Consider the following 19,251-nt stretch of genomic DNA (forward strand, 5'->3'; position numbering starts at 1 on the left):
AGGCTCAGCCTTCACTCCCTGTTATTGACACTTCACTGAGGTATATTTCATAAACATGCATTGTCTTATCCTTCAAAGCAAAACACCATTATAAGTCTATGTGTGAACTTCCTTTTTTCTCTGTGGTGTAAGTGTCAATCGGTATTTGTTGTTTAGCTATATTTTATACATTTTTAGACATTTGTTCTCATTTTTAAAATCTTTGACATTTTTGCTAATTTTGTGTGCTCACCCTGCTTGCTGCTAGTAATAATGAATACATTAATTGAAGAAAGAGAAATACCAAGGGAAGCTTAATTAGACATGCTAAACAGATCCCATTTCATCTTTAAACCAGTAAGAGAAGGTTGAATTTCCACTTTCCAAAGGATTATACCTATTTCCCATTACTTTCTCACTCATTTTGTTAGCAACCTTTTTTCTGTTTTCACAGGGATTCATTTTTAGTCACTTTCATGATGAGATAGTATCTGAGATCCCATAAGAGCTTATTATATCTGACCTTAGTCTTCACAGATAGTCAGTATTGATTCTACTCAGCTGGACTGGAATTTTGTAGGTTTAGTCTACTGTTTTCATGTAACACATGAACTAACTAAAAATCAAAACCTTGGCTATATTGCTGAAGCTAGACCTGAAGGATACGAACTCCAAGGCTGCCCCCCACACCCAAAATATAGATATATTTTTTAAAATAGGCTGGGATTGTCAGTTTTATTTTTAGGGATCAAGTTCAAACTTTCAAATGCTTTTGTTTTTAAAGAACATTTATTAAATATATTGTTTGTATATGTGTGAGAGACAGACAGTTGAATGGGGAAGGTGGTGGAGGGAGAGGGGAAGGGGACCAAGAGATAGAGACAGAGATGGGTGTGGGGAGAGAGGGAGAGAGAATGAGTGTGAATGAATGAATATGAATAAATTTAAGCTCCATATTTAAAAACAAAGCAGAAATTTATGTCTATTTGTCATTTTCTTAGTTTATCCTGATATAGCTCATATCCAGCCATCCCTCTATTTACACTGTAACTGTAGTGACATCTAACTCCTCTTTCCACACTCCCATCCTCCCCTACTCCACGACTTCTTGTGTCTGTATCAGACTCAAGTAGAGTTGCCTATTTCCTTGTCCTTTGGGAAGGCACTCTACTTTTACGTCTGTATCCAGGGCCTAGAACAGTACATGCATCTTATATGTTCAGTGACTGCACGTATGAATGCTGAAGGGTGTTTAAACTTTTGTTTTAATGGTCCCACCACATTCAAGGAAATAAAGGTTAATCCCTTTTATACCTTGTATATTCAACTAATTATCACTTACTTAGGAAGAGGGAAAGGTTGAGTGAACTAGTTTCTCTAGGGCTGGTTACAGTTATCTTACGTGCAGCTTTTTTGTATAGCCATTTTAGTAGAGATCAGGGAGAAGACAAAGAGGCTTATAACTTGGTAGTAAGAGAAGTATTGTAGACTGTTTATGTGCACATTAGTGTCACTTGAAGCTTCAATGACAGAATTGCTAAAGGAGTAAAAAATACAGTGTGCTTACATTCTAAATAACTGCATAAAAACTGAAAAATGTCTGCTGACTTGAACAGCTGGGGTCAAAGCCAAGGCCCCCAACTCATAGGTAAAAAAGAAATAAGCAAATATTTAGAGAAGCAAAATGACAACAGCTAACTGTACTTATTTAACTTTAGGAGATTTTATTTAACTAATTTACATATTTCATGGTTTATAGTAGAAAACAGAAGTGGTCAGTTTGTATAGGAACTTAAATAAACAGTTACATTTCTGAGTGGGTAAACAGAACTCTACCTGATTCAATTATTCAGGCAAGAAGTTGGTCTAACAAATGTGTCAAATACCATAATCAGCCAAGGTCAGACTTTCAAAGAAGTGACATTTAAAGGAAATGTTTACATAATAGTTACATCCTAGGACCTTGAGTAAGGACAACTTTTTCTGTTTGCTTGGTACAAATTCTAGAATATTGAATATGTCCCTCTCTAAATTCTTTCAACTTATTGATACCATAATTTAGAGATCAGTTCTTTTGATTTCAGATTTTATTCTCTGTTCAGATAAAAATATCTGGGAAGGTATATCAGATTTTATTTGTCATTTAAATCTTAATGAGAGAAGCTCATAAGCTTCTGAAACAGCTGAAAACCTTTTTATAAAGAGAAAAATAGCAACATCAAGAAGATTCTGGGAGGACAGTATCATACTATCTATCAAAATTAAAAATGCATTTTATCCTTTGACTCAGCAATCCCCCTTTTGGGAAATTATTGAGGGAGAAAAGCAAGGTGCATAGCAGTGTATTTAGAATGCTATCTTTTATATAGGAAAGGGAAAAAGTAAAATAAGAAATGTAATTCTTTTATTTGCATAAAGAAACACTGGCAGGATATATGAGAAATTATTGAGTAGTTATGAGATTATGCAAAAGAGGTTGGGGGGACAGATACAGGGATTAGTGGATATAGGGATAGAGAGGAGAGAGAATTTTTTTAAACTTTGTATACTTTTAAATTGTTTTGATTTTTTACATCATCTGACTGTATTACCTATTTTTAAGATGGCTTGACGAATAAATGACAAGGTGATTAAAATTAGCAAAAGAGGGAAATTCATCTCAAGTGGGGAAGCTTGAAACTTGGAACACAGGTTTTACCTATGTCACTGCAGAAAGCTGGCTCTGAAGAATTTCATTCACTAGTGGCCTTCAACCACTAATACAGGGGACTAATAACATGAAGGAATGTTTCTGACATTCTGGTCAAATGCCACTCAGTCATGCTCTGTATGTCTATGTTTTCCTGTAGATGCCAGAGGAACAAGCATTCTGTGTTTTGGTGAAAATCATGTATGACTATGGTTTACGAGACCTCTACAAAAACAACTTTGAAGATCTTCACTGCAAATTCTATCAGTTGGAGAGACTAATGCAGGTAAATAAATATTAGGAACTTTTATCACTCAGGGATTTGTTGACTTACAGGGAAAGTCCAATAAAATTGAAAAATAATGGTTTATGAAAATCTAATGGAAAGTTACAGAAAAGGTAAATGGATTTGGTTTCTGACCAATATCTACAGTGGTCTTAATATCATAAAATATTTATTTAACTCTTTGACCATTTATAAAAATAGTCTTCCATTTAAAATATTCAACTTTAATACACTTTGAAGTGCGAATATGGTGAATTAAGTCAGTAAAGAGATTTCCCAGTATTATTTGTAAATAAATGAAGATATTTACATAATAAAAATGGGAATACTTAAGATTTTTCTCAGTATTAATTATCACCAGTACCATATTTAGATCCACATGTAGAGAACACTTTAAAGAGACAGAAAGATATTGATGAAATTAAAAACCACCTACAATATTGTAGTGTAGGGACATGCTTTAAATTTTTTCCTCTGTAATTTCGAAATCTCAATGTTGTTAACTATTTCATAATGTATGTGTGTAAATTATATGTATGAGAAATAGGTATTCTTTTACATATCTGTCATAAAAAAGATTGTGAGCAAGGACAAAATTATTGTCTAGTGCTGTTAAAGGAATTACTGAGTAGCTTTGAAATTCCACCTGAGGTTGTAAATCTTAAATTTGTAATGGGTCTATGCAACATGTTTATATGGCTTCCTCTATAAAAGGTATTGGGAATCCAAGATAAATGTGAAGAAAATACATGAGTGGATTGATTCCATATTGGGGAAAAGTAAAGTGGTTGGGGAGGAAGGTTACTGGGATGTGGCAGTAGAGGATACTGGTAAGAGCTTATTGACATGACCTGTCAGGAGATCAATAGGTGTCTAAGGGGGAAGTGAAGCCAACAGGAGACAAAGACTAGAACAGGGAAGTGGAAGGCAGAGAGTTGGCAGTGAGGTTAAGGACAGCTATATTAGGAGAAGGGAATGTAGGAGGGTAGAAGACCTGAAATGTGAAGAAGAAATAAAGGGGGAGGAGGATGTCAAAAGAACTGTAAGCACAATGACAGATGGGCATTGAGGAGGAAAAAGACTGTGTAGAAGAATCTGGTAACTATGGACAGTAAAAGCAATGGGCTCCTTTTTTAGAGATTTAATTCTTCCAAGTAAATATTTGGGATTCTTCACATTTTTTATCTTTCATTTACCTTTCATTTAAAAAAGTTCATATTTTTTCAAAGGTCAGTATTCTTAAGAGCTTTGAGAGTCAAATAAAAGTACCTGATAAATGAATGGCATGTTCATGGTACTATGAAGAAACCCAAATACATTTTCTATTAGCACTTTTGTCTGTTAACTGAATGACCACTTCGATACCCCATTAAAAGTACCTGATGGGTACATTGGGGTGTTTTTCAAAGAGTATCTTGTACGAAAAGTGGGTTTTTTTAAATTTCTGTGGTCTGTTTATGAAAACAAAACTAAAGTGGGCTTTTATATATCTTTGCCTTTGTCTTTCAGTTATGGGAATAGCTATGCTAATGCTTTATTCTTTGCCTTTCATGCTTTTGAAAAGCATTTACTTGTATATCTTGGGGAAAAAGAGCTAGCATAAAGGGTTTTTCTAGGAGACATCCAATTTTATACATTATATACTTGTACAATCTCTGTACTTTGTAATTTTTAATATGTTGAAGATAGATTGTTAAAAGTATGGTTATGTTTTGGGCTTCAGTACCATAATGTACTGAAGTAATATCATAGAACCCAGATGATGTTGATACTAAATGGTCTTCAAAGAAAAGATACATTTCTTTTCTGGCTAGTTAGGAGTTCAACCCTGAATGGAGTGCTGTGACTTGACAGTGGAGTCCTGATACTCACTAGACCACAGGTGTTCTGTCAGAGCAAGCATTTCCCAAGAGACAGGAACAGTCAAGTGAGCAAGAGTTGATTTTTGTTATTTGTTCATAACACGTCTTTCTTGTTCTCTCTCTGTCATATGCCCAGTTCTCATCTCCTATCATCACTTCTATGTAGTTATATAAAAGTCAACAAATGCTGGTAAATTGAGAGTGATCATAGGAAGCTTGTCATAAATCGCAGTTGTGGCAGGAAATGAGGCATCTTCAGTGTTCCTCCCCCCACAATTTTCCACTTTGACTTTCAGGAGCAGTTACCGGACCTGCACGGCCATTTTTCTGATCTGAACCTGGAAGCTCATATGTATGCATCCCAGTGGTTTCTCACTCTTTTTACTGCCAAGTTCCCACTCTGCATGGTCTTCCACATCATTGACTTACTGCTTTGTGAGGTAGAGTGACTCCCATCTCTCATATTTAAGTCAAAATAGGAAATAGTTTCTACTTAACACGATTAACAATTTTCTTCATTTTCTTTTTTCCTTAAAAAAGAACATTAAGCCATAAATACTGACCAAAAAGTTCTATTTGAATTTTTAGTAAAGACTACTTTAACTGTAATTTTATTATTTGTGAGAAGTGAAAATGTTAGGCATATATAATTTCTACAAAGTAAAATGAGGTAATTAAATTTGTATCATTAAATTCACAATAAGCCTATATCTGTGTAATTATGCATTACTAATACCAAGGACCTTTAAAGTTAAATAAGTGAAATTAGAATCAGGTGTTTCTAATGGTAATGTAATTATACTCCAAGAGTGAATATAAATGAAAATTTTATGGTAATTAAATTCTCAATTCATAAGATATCTCTTCCTGTGTGTTGTTTGAGACTCCTACCAGACAATTGAGAAGTGATAAACTAAAGCTTCTATATCATATAATTATATGTTTAGACAGTAGAATATTTCAAAAATTAGTTTGCAGAATTCCTTAGGTATCTATATTTGTTTCCTATATTGTTTTTTTTTTCCATTTTGCTGTTTGCTATTTCATCAACTTACACTTTGATCTTTTTTTTTTTTTTTTTTATAAATTTATTTATTTATTTATTTATCTTTGGCTGTGTTGGGTCTTCGTTTCTGTGTGAGGGCTTTCTCCAGCTGCAGTGAGCGGGGACCACTCTTCATCGCGGTGCGCGGGCCTCTCACTGCCGTGGCCTCTCCCGTTGCTGAGCACAGGCTCCAGACACGCAGGCTCAGTAGTTGTGGCCCACAGGCCCAGCCGCTCCGTGGCATGTGGGATCTCCCCGGACCGGGGCACGAACCCGTGTCCCCTGAATTGGCAGGCGGACTCCCAACCACCGAACCACCAGGGAAGCCCTCCTATATTGTTTTTAGTTCCTTAGATGGCTGTATTTATTTACTTTACTCTTTTAAAGATGTAAGTAATATTACACACACATACACCGTATACTGCCCATCAGAATGTTTGTCATCGTGGTGATGAAAAAGTTGCTGGATAAGAAGAACTTTTTTATTAGGAATATAAATGTATATAAAAATATAACTGTCTTAATGTAAAAAGCTGGAGTAATCAAAAGTATAAGCTTAATATAATCTAGACAGTTTTATATTACAGTATTACTTTTTTAACACAAAGTTTCTTCTTTCTTAGAAGAAAAGTCTAACCATTTTAATCACCCCAGGAACTAGAAATTTCATTATAAAAATAAGGTTTAAAAAGATAAAACGTATAAGCTATATAAAGCATAACTGTTACTTTTCAGCCTACTTACTGCAGTAACCATCTGATATGCAAGCACAGCTGGGTTTTGCTCTTCAAAGGTTCTAGCTGGCAGAAGCACAACATATGAAGGGTGCAGAGCATTTTGTAAACATGTAAGATTTTAAAACATTTGTAACATATTTTGATAAAGAAGAGTTGAGTGACTCGCTGAGAGACACAGAATAAGTTCCCGAATTCTGAATATTGTAACAGCCAGAGTACCTGACTGATGATGCATTAATTCTATTTGTCTTACTTACAAATTAGTTCCTAAAATGCCTATTTAAATTAAACCTAAAGGAAGAATGCAAAATTAGAAGCTAAAACCTTATTCAAAGTTAAAATGGTGTGATCACAGTATGCACAAAGCAAATTGGACATTTGTACTAAAAACTCTACTTTGCCTGATTATCCAAATGGGTGTGGTGAACAGTTCTGACTCCTCTAATTTAGTTTAATATTCTTTGAAAGTAAAACCAAATTCATTGAGCTCTGTAATCTTAAAACAAGGTGATACTAAAAGTTAGTTTTGATAAATATTTGTAGGTCTTACTTATTGCACACTGAGCTGAGTTTAGTATTTCACGGTATTTATAAAAATAGGAAAAAGTGGGGGCATGACCCTTTAACAGTTTTATCTTTATATCTAGTAAGAGCTTGCAAATACTTAATATCCTTGCTTCATGTTTTTTGCTGATATTATCTAGCTTTAGAGTAGATTGGTTCGGTGGTGTTCATTATAGAAAAGAGAATGAAATTAATATGCTTAATCATGCCAGTTAAATTGGATTTCTTGGTCACTTTTGGTAAAGGAGTAACACTGGTATCGTGACTTTGTAAAATCGTCTCTACCTCAATGGTGCCACACCTGACATTGGAGCACTGTCCACGGGGCTTCTGGAACCCAGATTCATAATTCCTCAGGGAATTTCATCTTGAAGATATTTGAATTTCTAATATCAGTTGCTAAAACAATTAGCAACATTTATGGTAGGGAGAAGAAAAGTAAATTTATAAGCCTTCTCATCAGTTGTCAGCTGCGATTCATAATCGCAATGTTTGAAAGATCTTAATGCTCATTAAAATTAATAAGAGCATCATAGATGCTACTTTTTCTTCCCTTAAACCTGTACTCTGCAACTGTTTAAGGAAGTTGCATAGCTTTCCAAAACAGGGAGTAGGTTGTAATCACAGCATCATGGTAACCAAGGAAACAAGTGATAACCTCCCTCAACAAAGTAAATAGCCTTTCAAAATAAGTTTATTGGGAACAGTATTGTAGTGTGCTTCAGGATATTTGTTCTTTCCACTAAGTCATCTTTGTCAGAGGATTAATTTGCAAAGGAAATTTTTAGATAAACTTTTATTTCCTGCTTGTCTGTGTTTTCTCTTTGCCCGTTTCCTCCTTGTGGTTAATAAAATATTTATATCAAGGCTATTCTTTCATATGTGATAAAATATTCCAAAAGAAGAAATGGAAACATAGTCTTAAATAGAATCATCCATAGGTATTTGTTTTCATCATATTTTCTCTTTTTAAAGAAAACAATTTAAATCTCGATGGTTATGAATTAACATTGAGTTACAAATGGAAGGCTTGGAAATTCTTAGATGGAAAAGTGTTGATTTTTCAAAGTTCATTATTCTGACAAAAACAATGTATTGGCCTGCAGAGTATTTTGCGCAAAGATCCTATTGCAAAATGAGAAAGTCATTGAGCTTGAAATTTTACTCTTAGAAAGTATATCCTCATTTCATGTTTTCCTAAGTTAAATGTTTTTAAGGATTTCTTCATTCATTCTGAGGTTAAGAATATGAAGTTAATTAAGTAGCAGAAAAGGGAAGAATTTTAGTAGAGTTTGGCAATGCAGTTGGAATCAAAAACTAGTTATCGGTAGTTTTATTTAAAATATTTACTTAAAGCTGAATATGCGGTGACTTGGGTTAATTCTTTTGTTTGGTGAAGATGGATTGCAACAGGATTTGAAACTAGAGTTGAAAATACATTTTCTTATATTGAGATGAATGGAACTCTGTAAATTGACATTTAGCCCAAAATTGAAACGAAAAAAAATCTTTTTAAAGAGCAAAGCCTCCTATGTTTATTATCTGTCTCTGTTTATATGGAGGGATAAGAAGAAGGCTAAAAGTATTAATTACAGTGTAAATGCTATGCTGTTAATCCCCTAAGAATAAAACATTGGTTGTTTTTTTTTTTTTTTTAATTTTTTTATTTTTTTATTTTTTCTTTTTCTTTTTTTATTTTTTTAAATTTATTTATGGCTGTGCTGGGTCCCCGCCTCCGCGCGAGGGCTCTCTCCAGCCGTGGCAAGTGGGGGCCACTCCCCACCGCGGTGCGCGGGCCTCCCACCATCGCGGCGTCTCCCGCTGCGGAGCACAGGCTCCAGACGCGCAGGCCCAGCAGCCGTGGCTCACGGGCCCATATGCTCCACGGCATGTGGGATCTTCCCAGACCAGGGCCCGAACCCGCGTCCCCCGCACCGGCAGGCAGACTCCCAACCACTGCGCCACCAGGGAAGCCCAAAACATTGGTTTTTAAAGAACCTTTTATTTAAATATAACAGAATAAAAGAAAATGTGCAAAAATTAGTGTAAAACATGCTGATTTTTAACAAAGCGAACATGCTAATGTAGCAAGTACCCAGATAAAAGAAAAAGAACATTATCTGCATTTCATAAGCCCTCCTGACCTCAGTCCCTACTCCTCTAAAGAGTGACCACTATCCTGACTTTTAACACCTAGATTAGTGTTAATTGGCTTTGAACTTTATATAAATGGCATCATACAATATGAACTCTTTTTCATCTAGCTTCTTCACTCATCGTTATGTTTGTGAGACCCATCCATATAGTGCATCTAGTCATGGTTTATTTGTTCCATTTTGTGAATATGCTACAATTTATTTGTTCTTTCATTCTATTGTTGATGGGCGTTTGGGTCGTTTCCAGATTAGGGCTATTATGAATAGTGTTGCTATGAACATTCTTGAACTTGTCTTTTGGTAAATGTGTGTATGCATTTCAGTGGGTACACATCTAGGAGTGAAATTTCTGGGTTAGGGCATATGTAAGCTAGGGTTTTGTAGATGCTACCAAACAGCTTTCCAAAGTATTTTGAGCATTGCCTTTTGTGTTGTTTTTATTCAGTTAAAGTCTTCCTTGTGATCAGGGGCAGATTTTTTGTTTTCTTTTCTTTTTTTTTTTTGTAGATGGCAGGTCCTAGATCAGATTAGTGTTCATGAACATGGAGCAAAATGAACCTCATTTGGTGATTGAAGTCATTCACTTAATCTCTGAAGTTGCGTACAGATGGGAACTAAGAGCTGGATCTAAGACCCAAATCACTTTTGTGCTTATATGAGGGCAGTTACCCTGATGTGGAAAATTCAGCAATGTATTCAGTTATAGAAGAAGCAACATAGAGACAGCTTAACATTGGTGTTAAGATATTTGGCTTTTTAGTTAACCCTTCCTGTATCACTTTCTTCACATTACTTTACCAATATATGTCTTAGTTTCTTTCTCTGTAAAATGAAGCTAACAATACCTACCTCCTGGGTTTATTTTAAGGATTAAATGCAATTATGAATCTAAAGTGTCTAGCACTCTGTCTGCTACGTAGTAAATATTTACTTAATAATATTACCTTCCATTCTGCTCCATCCACCTGTATAGTCCTTTTAGTTGCTTCTCAATTTATTCAATTAACAACCGACTTTAGGGATTCTTAAGAGAGGGTTAACTAGCTGTTGGTTCTTTATTACCTTTCTAACCACCTTTGTTTTCCCCCCAGTTGAGGCGCCTCTTTGCTAAAACCAAAAATTTAGCCATTGACCTTAATAGAAGCTTTATTCTATTTCTTATTGACTATAGTGATTCAAGTACTCCAAAAGTGTTTTTTCTTCCACCTTCTTTCAAAAGACATAAGGAAAACAGTGTTTCTTTTAGTCTTGATGAGATAACTGACAGCTGGTGTTTAAAGTTGACTCTTCCCAGATAGTTCAGGTTTTAGAGTATCAAATATATTCAGCTTTATATAGTAACTTGGTATTTCATGAAATTTAAGGAAATCATTGACCCTTCAATTGGAGTATATTTCCTGCCTCTCCTTTCTTCTTAGGGTGGTGAGAAAAAAAATGACAGTACTGGATATCCGATTAAATACCACCAAGTATAATCCCCCTTTCAATGCAGTTTTCTAAAGCTGTTATCTGAAGAATAGATTCATTGTATAATATCTTTACTCTTTACCCCTATTCTCCTCCCTCAAATAGTGATACATTGAATTTTTAATTGAGATATAGTTGACATATAACATTGTGTAAGCTTGTATCACAGTGTATCACAACATGTTAGTTTGATACATTTATGTATTGCACTATGATTACTACAGTAGCATTAACACCTTTATCAAGTAATACCTTGAATTTAAAGCACATCACCATGGGGTGATATAAGGAAGATTAAGAACATAAACATAAAATTTTCTGAAAACTTTAAGAATAGTAATTGGTCACAAGAGAGGAAAAAAATGCTTTGACTAACCAATAAATACTGTAGAGGCTATTTTAATGTTTTACTTATCAGTAGAAATCCTCAGGACTAGGAAAATTCTAAAATCTCATTTCTGGCTGCTAATATCTTTCCTACCTACTAGGGTCTTTATGGTTCTCACATCAGTTGTCTTACAGCTCTTTCTTGTGTTTTTGTTAATTTTGACATTACAGAAAGAGGCAGAAACCTCAAGTTAAAAAATGGCAGAACGACTATCTGTGCTTCGTGTGACTTTGAGAGGAATATTCATTCATTCATTTATTCAACAAACGTTTATTGAACTCCTACTAATGCTTGGCACCATTCAAGTTCAGGGATACAACAGTAAATAAAAAACAGATAAAACCCTTGCCCTCATTAAGTTTTTATCCTTGTGGAAAAGGAAGACAAGAAACAAATGACTAAGTAGAATATACAGTATATCAGAGGTGTTAAATGCTATGGAGAAAGATAAAGAAGAGAAATGTGGCAGATCTTAACAGGGCCTTCTGACCATGGTAGAGAATTTAGGTTTTACTGGACTGAGATGGGAAACCACTAGACAGGTTGAATATAGGAATGACACGCTCTGATATATGTTTTATCCTGAACTCCGGTTGCATTGTTGAAAAAAGATGTGGGGAGAATTTGAAGGGAGACGTGGGAGACCAGTTAGAGACAATTGAGGTAATCTGTGGTGTTTGGACCAAGCAGCGGCAGTGGAGGTGGTGAAAAGTGGTTGAACTCTGGACAGGTTTCAAAGGTAGAGAAAACAGGATGTGTTGATGGAACATCTGGGGTAAGTGTTATTGATTACATGTTTTCATTTAAGGTAGTAGTGAGAGGGAAGGATGGCTGGTTGTGTAGCTTCCGTGCTTCAGGGAGCATCTTGGAGACAGATGACGCTGTGGAGTGAACGGGGAATGTTACTGTTACGTGCTTTGTTCTGGAAGCGCTTGGATTACAAATTCTCTGCAGTGTTTTTCCAGAGGCAGGTTTCGGTGCCCCTGGGAACATTTAAGGTCAATCTTTAAATAAGAAATACAGAGGGTGGAATAATTATGAAAGATGATCAATGGGGAAATAAGCATGTTAAACCTAGTACTTTAAAATACAACTACATATTTACTGCTAAAAATAGAAGTGGTATTTTGCTTCAATAATATCAGACTCACATTACTGCGAAGACTCACAAAGACTTTATATACCTTGAACCTGTTCAGTAACCCATAGTATTTAGTTGTTGAGTGCTTAGTTCTCATAATCAGAACAAAGATCACTGACTTAAAGTTGTGGGGTGACAGATTTTTTTCCAATAAAAATCTTTCAGTTCATCATAAATTGGAATAACTAAAGTTACTTTATAGTATTTTTGGTTGCAGAAACACTTATAGCAGTTAAACTGTATATACATGGACTGAATAAAATAACTAAACAAAGTCTATTATTTTTATGATTAAATATTTAAAACATACCCACAGACATAGAAAACAAACTTATGGTTACCAAAGGAGAAAGGTGGCAGGGGGAGGGATAAATTAGGAGTTTGGGATTAACATGCACACACTACTATATATAAAATAGATAACAAACAAGGATCTACTGTATCACACAGGGAAGTCTACTCACTATTCTGTATTAACCTATATAGGAAAAGAAGCTGAAAAAGAATAGATATATGTATATGCATAACTGAATCACTTTGCTGTACACTTAAAACTAACACAACATTGTGAATCAACTATACTCCAATACAAAATAAAAATTTAAAAGAGAATAATAAAAAAATTAAACATACCAAAAAATCATAAAGACATACAATGAACTCCTGTGTCTACCTCTCTGGTTAAGAAATAAAACAATACCAACAACGTTAGCTTTGTATATTATTACCTCTTCCTGATCACACCTCCTGCTTTTTGCCTTCCTCAGAGGAACCATTCAGTGTTTATCTTTCCCATGTATGTCTATACGTTTCCCATGTATGTCTATATGTATGCTATGTATCTATGTATCTCTGAGCAATTTCCAATTGAACATATTTGGAAAATATTATTGTACTCACTGGTTTATCAAGTCCACTTCCAAAATATGTTTTGAAAGCAAAATGTGTCTACTCCTCAGTATCATGTCCTCTTCAGTAACCTCCTAACTCATCTTACCACTTGACTTTCTTTTATCCCATTATTCTCCACAGCATCCAGAGAAATTTTCATAAAACCCAGATCAGGTCATGTAACTCCTCTGCTGAAAATGCTTCAGTGATTTCCCACTAAATAAAACTTAAATTGTTTCACTTGGTCTGTAATCTTACCCTTCCTTCCTCCCCAGTGGTGTCCCTGGGTCAGTCTTCCCCTTACTCACTGTACTTCCAACACTGGCCTTCTTTTAGTTTCTGAAACACTTAAGATCTTTTCAGGTTGAAAATGTTTGTGTAGCCTTTCCCTTCTGCCTACAGTGTATTCTTCATTCTACCTGGCTCACTCCTTCAGGTCTAAGTTTAAATGTTTCTTCCTCTAAGAAGTTTTCCCTGATCACCCATTCTTAAGTAGTGCATCCTTTTACCTTCTCTGATAGCACCCTGTAGTTGGTGGTTATTTATTTATTTACTGTGTATTACTTTTCAAATACCTATTTCTTCTACTAGATTATACATTTCTGAAAAGAGAAGCCATGTCTGTTTCGTGTCCTACTGTATACCTAGTCAACTTGTAGACACACAGGAAATATCTGTTGAAGGAAAGTAGGAATGAAGAATTAATGGACAAAATTATTTTTATTGTCCTCATGTAGATGTTTTTATGAAATCCTATGGGCCGAAAAATAACTGTGCCCTTGATTCTTAAGAGAAAAAAAATAAGTAAATATATTTAGGAATTCCTTCTCTTTTAGTTAAGAAATTTTAAGAAACAGAAATCCAGACATAGTAGCTCAAGTACAGTGGGGGTTTATTATAAATATAGAGGGAACCCAGGAAAAGATGAGCAAGTAGACCTCAGGAAGGACAGGAGCCACAGAAACTCCAGGCACTCATCTGTATTGATCTCTCGCTGTTTATGAATTGGATGTTCTCCCTTCTTTCATGACCTACATGTTTGTAGCTTTGTTTGTACAGGGCCTAAAATATCTCAGAAAAGTCTGCCATTACCTTTCAGCTCTAGGATCAACAGCTCTTGGATCAACAGCTCTTGGCAAGCTCCTTATATTTTTAAGATAAAACTCTTAAAAAAAAAAAAAACTCTTGAGGGATAACCTAATTGGTCCTGCTCGTATTTTAAATAAGCCTGCATAGTCATGGGTCAAAGGTATGGGTCACCTTAGGCTAGTTGTCCATCTCTTGTCCAATATTCTGTGATAAGGGTTAGCCTTGGGGGGAGTCACATGACCTACAGCCTACTCAACAGGAACTCTACATGGAAGCAGATTTTCGGAGAAGGGTCACTGGTGGATCTGGAAAAACAAAACATTTCTAGGTGCATATACTTCATGGATTGAAATTATTAGTGTTAACTGCTTTGAAATTTGGCATTTGATAAATATTTATTAAATACATATTTATTCTCAAAATTGTATTATCAATCTCAAAATTACATCTCAAAAATGTATTATCCAGCCGCAGATATTTATTTAATTAGAATGAAGAGTAGCACAGTTTTAATAGAGTATAATCTTAACAATTATGGTCCTCAGGGTTGAAGTGGTAGCAGTGTTCCAAATCATTTTCATGATACAGTTTTTCAACTAGGGTTTTGAGTAAAGGCAGCATGTAACTTCAGTCTATGTAAATTATTTTAATAATTATCTGCAAAGCAATATAAAGTATTTGAATGCTTCCCATTGTCTGGAAATTGGATTGTGAAAGCATCTTCTAACTAATACTAGTTTAAAGACCTCCATTGCTATTTTTCATATCAACAGTCTCTGATTTATAAATTATTTAGATTGTACAGTAGAGATGAAACTCTATCATACAGTGTCAGCTGGAAGTAGATTGGAAATGAGACCTTTTTTTGGAGAGTAGTTCCTTACCCTTACCATTCAGTTTTATTCATACCCAATTTTTGCTGATAAACTTTAAGGCTTCCCTTTTTAAGTCTCGAAGATTTGAGGACAGGATACTGGCAGGCTTTTCTGGGGAGTAATTCTGGGCCACACACTTACCTAAAAGTTTTACATCCCTGTCCCACTTCTTCTTACCTTCTCCAAACAGACTGCTGCTCTTCATCTTCCTCATATAGTTGGCCAATTAGAAATAGTTTTTTTTGATAGTCTGATTTTTCTTGCCCATTTCCATAGCAAATAGACCAGTGATCTTTGCCTCTCTTAAGAAATCCCCATTATCTACTCTCATTTAAAGATTGGAGTCTTATCGCTTCTCAACATCGGTTGAGGTCTCTCAGTCCAAGAATTTGTTGACCTTATATCTCAGTTGCTCCTTCTATGATCTAGCAGAATTTTCATCATGAAATGGCTTCTTCTGATGTTCCTGATATTCTTCTCTAGCTTCCCTTTTCAGGTACTTTACCATCAGCATCCATTGTTGGGCATTTTTAACCAAACAATGATTTGACCTTTACATTATTTACCCAGAGCAATCGTATCTAGACATAAAATAACCAGCTACCACTACTAGAATTGCTGATTGCATTGGTTAAAAAAAGAGGCATAATGGAACATTCTGGTCTCCTGCTTTTTGGATTGTCTCACCAGGGTTTTCAGAAGCTCTTATTTTTTTTGAAGTCTACTTGACATTTTGCTTCTTGTCCATGTCCTAGTAATATAGCCCATTTTGCTCTTCTTTGTGAGGAATAATGCCAGAAAAATTTCCATAATTGAATAGAACAATTTCCTGCATGTTCCACTGGCTCATTGACCTATTGAGTTGCAGCTTGGGCTGTGTCACAGTCTGGTGGTTGTTTCTTACAGCATTTAGTAGTCATGGTCTAGTTGTTCTCCAGCATCCCAATGAAGTAGGCACATACTACTTCTGACTAGTTCTCTTGTTTATGCTAATTGACAGATAGGCAAGAGACCATTTTGTTCATAAGAATCCTTAATACAGAGAAAAATTAGTGCATTCTTAGTATTCAGAATCTGTCTTCCTGTAAATCTATTGAAAAGATTATTTGTTAATATTATTATATGACTCTTTGTAAAAAGATGAACGATAGATATCCAGCAGTACTGATAAAACCTCTAATTTAAATGCTCTTTTTTTCTATTCAATAAAATAAAGCACATTATTATCTAATTATCTAATAATTAATAAGTGTTCAACTTGAAATGTAAACAGCTTAAAATAAGTGACTGGGTTGAAGCTAATAGTGCTAAATAAACACATTCAGATACAATGAGTCAACCTTGAAATACATAAAATTATCAGGCTTCTGAAAAATAGGTCATCTTTAGAAGATATTACTTTGCCTACTCACCTATCTAGAAATATTATCCAGTTCTTGTCCCAGATATTATTTTTCCCCCAAAATCAGTTTAGTTTTTTTTGTCGTTGTTTATGTCTGACAGTGCACTGCATGGAAATTTTGCAAATATCCCTTGTTCTGTGAGAACCTTCTTGTTAATACTAGAAGAGCATGATGATACAGTGCAATACTGAAAGAAAAGAAGTCTCACTGTTAGCTGATTAGTTATAGGAATAGATATATAGATTAATGGATTAGAATTGAGAGTTCAGAAATATACATTTTTGGGTAATTGACTTTTGACAAGCGTGCCAAGACAATTCAATAAGGAAATAATGGTCTTTCCAACAGAGTTGCTGGGATAATTGGATATTGACATATAAAAGAATGAAGTTGTACCCTACCTCATACCATATGTAAGAATTAACTCAAAAAATAAATCATAGGCCTAAATGTAAGAGTTAAAACTATAAAACTCTTAGAAGGAAATCTAAGTGTAAATCTTCATGACCTTGGATTACACAGTGGTTTCTTACATATGACATTTAAATCACAGCAACAAAAGAATAGATAGATTAGATTTTGTCAAAATTAAAAATTTTTATGTTTCAAAGGACACTATCGAGAAAGTGAAAAAACAGCCCACAGAAGGGGAGAGAGTATTTGTAAATCCCATGTCTGATAAGGGCTTTGTATCTAGAATATATAAAGAACTCTTGCAACTTACTGATAAAAGACAGATAGCCAAATTTAAAAGTGGGCAAAGAATCTGAATAGACATTTCTCCAAAGAAGATATGCAAATGGTCAATAAGTACATTAAGAGATCTTTGACATCATGAGTCATCAGGGAAATGCAAACTAAAAGCACAGAGAGATACGACTTCACACTCACTAGGATAGATAGGTATAATCAAAAAGGACAAAAACTAACATTGGTGAGGATGTGAAGACACTGGAACCCTCATAAATTGCTGGTGAGAATGTAAAGTGGTATAGTTACTTCGAAAAGCAGTTTAGAAATTACTCAAAAAATTAAAAATAGAGTTACCATATTACCCAGCAGTGCAATACACACACACACACACACACACACACACACACCTAAAAGAACTAAAACCATAAGTTTACCAAAAAAAAAAACTTGTATACTAATGGTCATACCAGCATTATTTGTAATAACTAAAAAGTGGAAGCAACCCAAATGTCCAACAACTGATGAAAGAAACAAAATGTTGTATACCCATATAGTGGAATGTTATTCAGCTGTAGAAAGGAATGGTGTGCTGATACATGATACAACGTGGATAAACCTTGAAAACATTATACTAAGTGAAAGGATCCAGGCAAAAAGGACACATATTGTATGATTTCATTTATATGCAAATCCATGGAGACAGAAAGTATTGATAGATTAGTATTTGCCAGGAACTGGGGGAAAGAGGGATTAGATGCAAGGTTTCTTTTTGGGGTGATGAAGAGGTCGGGAATTAGATAGTGGGGATGGTTGTACAGTTTTTTGAATGTACTGAAAACCACCGATGTGTACCCCTTTAAAGGATGAATATTATGGTATTTAAATTATATCTCAAAGAAATAACTTGGAAGGGGGGTGGGGAGTGCTTGTTAAACATGCAAATTTTATAGATCCATCCTAGATTCAAGATTCATGGAAGATATGACCCTAGAAATCTACATGTTTAACAAATGTTTCCAAATTTTAAAATTCTCTAAAGTTTAAGGAATGCTCATTTAATAGTTTTATGTACTTGTACACTGAAATGTGTTTGGGCTAAAGGATATGTACTCTGTGATTATTTTAATCATCAATAGCAGCAGTAGCAGAGAGTTATTAGGGGATCTGTCTTCTGTCCCATATGGGAGTTGTTGTATGGTACAGGCGTAGTCCTTTTTCTGGAGGATTGAGAAGAATGAGGCGGAGAAGCATGAGATAGTGCACTTTTTCATTTCTTAGAATTCATTACTTTGGCAAATTCTAGGAAGTGAAATAATAGTCTAAGGTAATGAATTCAGAGAAACACAGAACTTAAGGGAAATATCCAGCAGTGTTTATGTGTTTGCTGTATTTTCAGGTTGATTCCGGGGGTAAAAACCTTGTTCTGTTGATTTTTTTCAAGGCTATTTTGGTCGTCTGTTACCATGGGCCTATCAACAAAGCCAAGTTGACAGGAAACAGATGTGTATTTTAACAGCTGAACTTCCTCAGCACTGGCATCTGGATCAGTTTTGTTGCACGGCAGTGCTGCAGCAAGACGAATTATGATTAAAAATAGGCAGATATTTTATTCCATGAAGATTTAGGTGAAGAATAAGGTGGAACCTTTTAGAGTTAGCAGTTGTCAAGTAGGGAATGAAATGAATATGCATTTTTTTCAATACAGACTGTTTGTGAGGCTTATTCAGATTTTTACTTTCACCAAGTCAGAAAATGATAATATGATCATTAATAATATGTTATATATATATTAAGCTTTAAAATCTCTTTAGAAAATCTAAAACTTCTCCTTCTCATAAAGTATCAAAGCTTTTCAAAAATCAGATTCACAAGTACCTTTTTTTTTTTTTACAAAGAGAGGTATGGCTTGATACTCAATTCTTTGTGGTCGATATCAGGCACTGACTAAGCCTATTTCTTTCTTTGACAATAGAAATAGATGATCAA

The 19,251-nt window shown here is 34.8% G+C and overlaps 1 protein-coding gene across 3 annotated transcripts in view; it reads left to right on the forward strand.

The window, feature by feature from the left end:
• Nucleotides 1-19,251, forward strand: part of RABGAP1L (RAB GTPase activating protein 1 like) — a 706,627-nt gene that overhangs the window by 467,316 nt on the left and 220,060 nt on the right. For 2 of the 3 annotated variants that reach the window (XM_057545595.1, XM_057545602.1), the window contains exons 16-17: nucleotides 2,829-2,954; nucleotides 5,113-5,256. In XM_057545595.1, coding sequence (XP_057401578.1) covers nucleotides 2,829-2,954; nucleotides 5,113-5,256 — 270 coding nt within the window. The remainder of the gene's footprint in view (nucleotides 1-2,828; nucleotides 2,955-5,112; nucleotides 5,257-19,251) is intronic. The other variant, XM_057545598.1, reaches the window with a different exon arrangement.

This window comes from Balaenoptera acutorostrata, chromosome 1 (assembly GCF_949987535.1).
Source record: "Balaenoptera acutorostrata chromosome 1, mBalAcu1.1, whole genome shotgun sequence".
Taxonomy (NCBI): Eukaryota; Metazoa; Chordata; class Mammalia; order Artiodactyla; family Balaenopteridae; genus Balaenoptera; species Balaenoptera acutorostrata.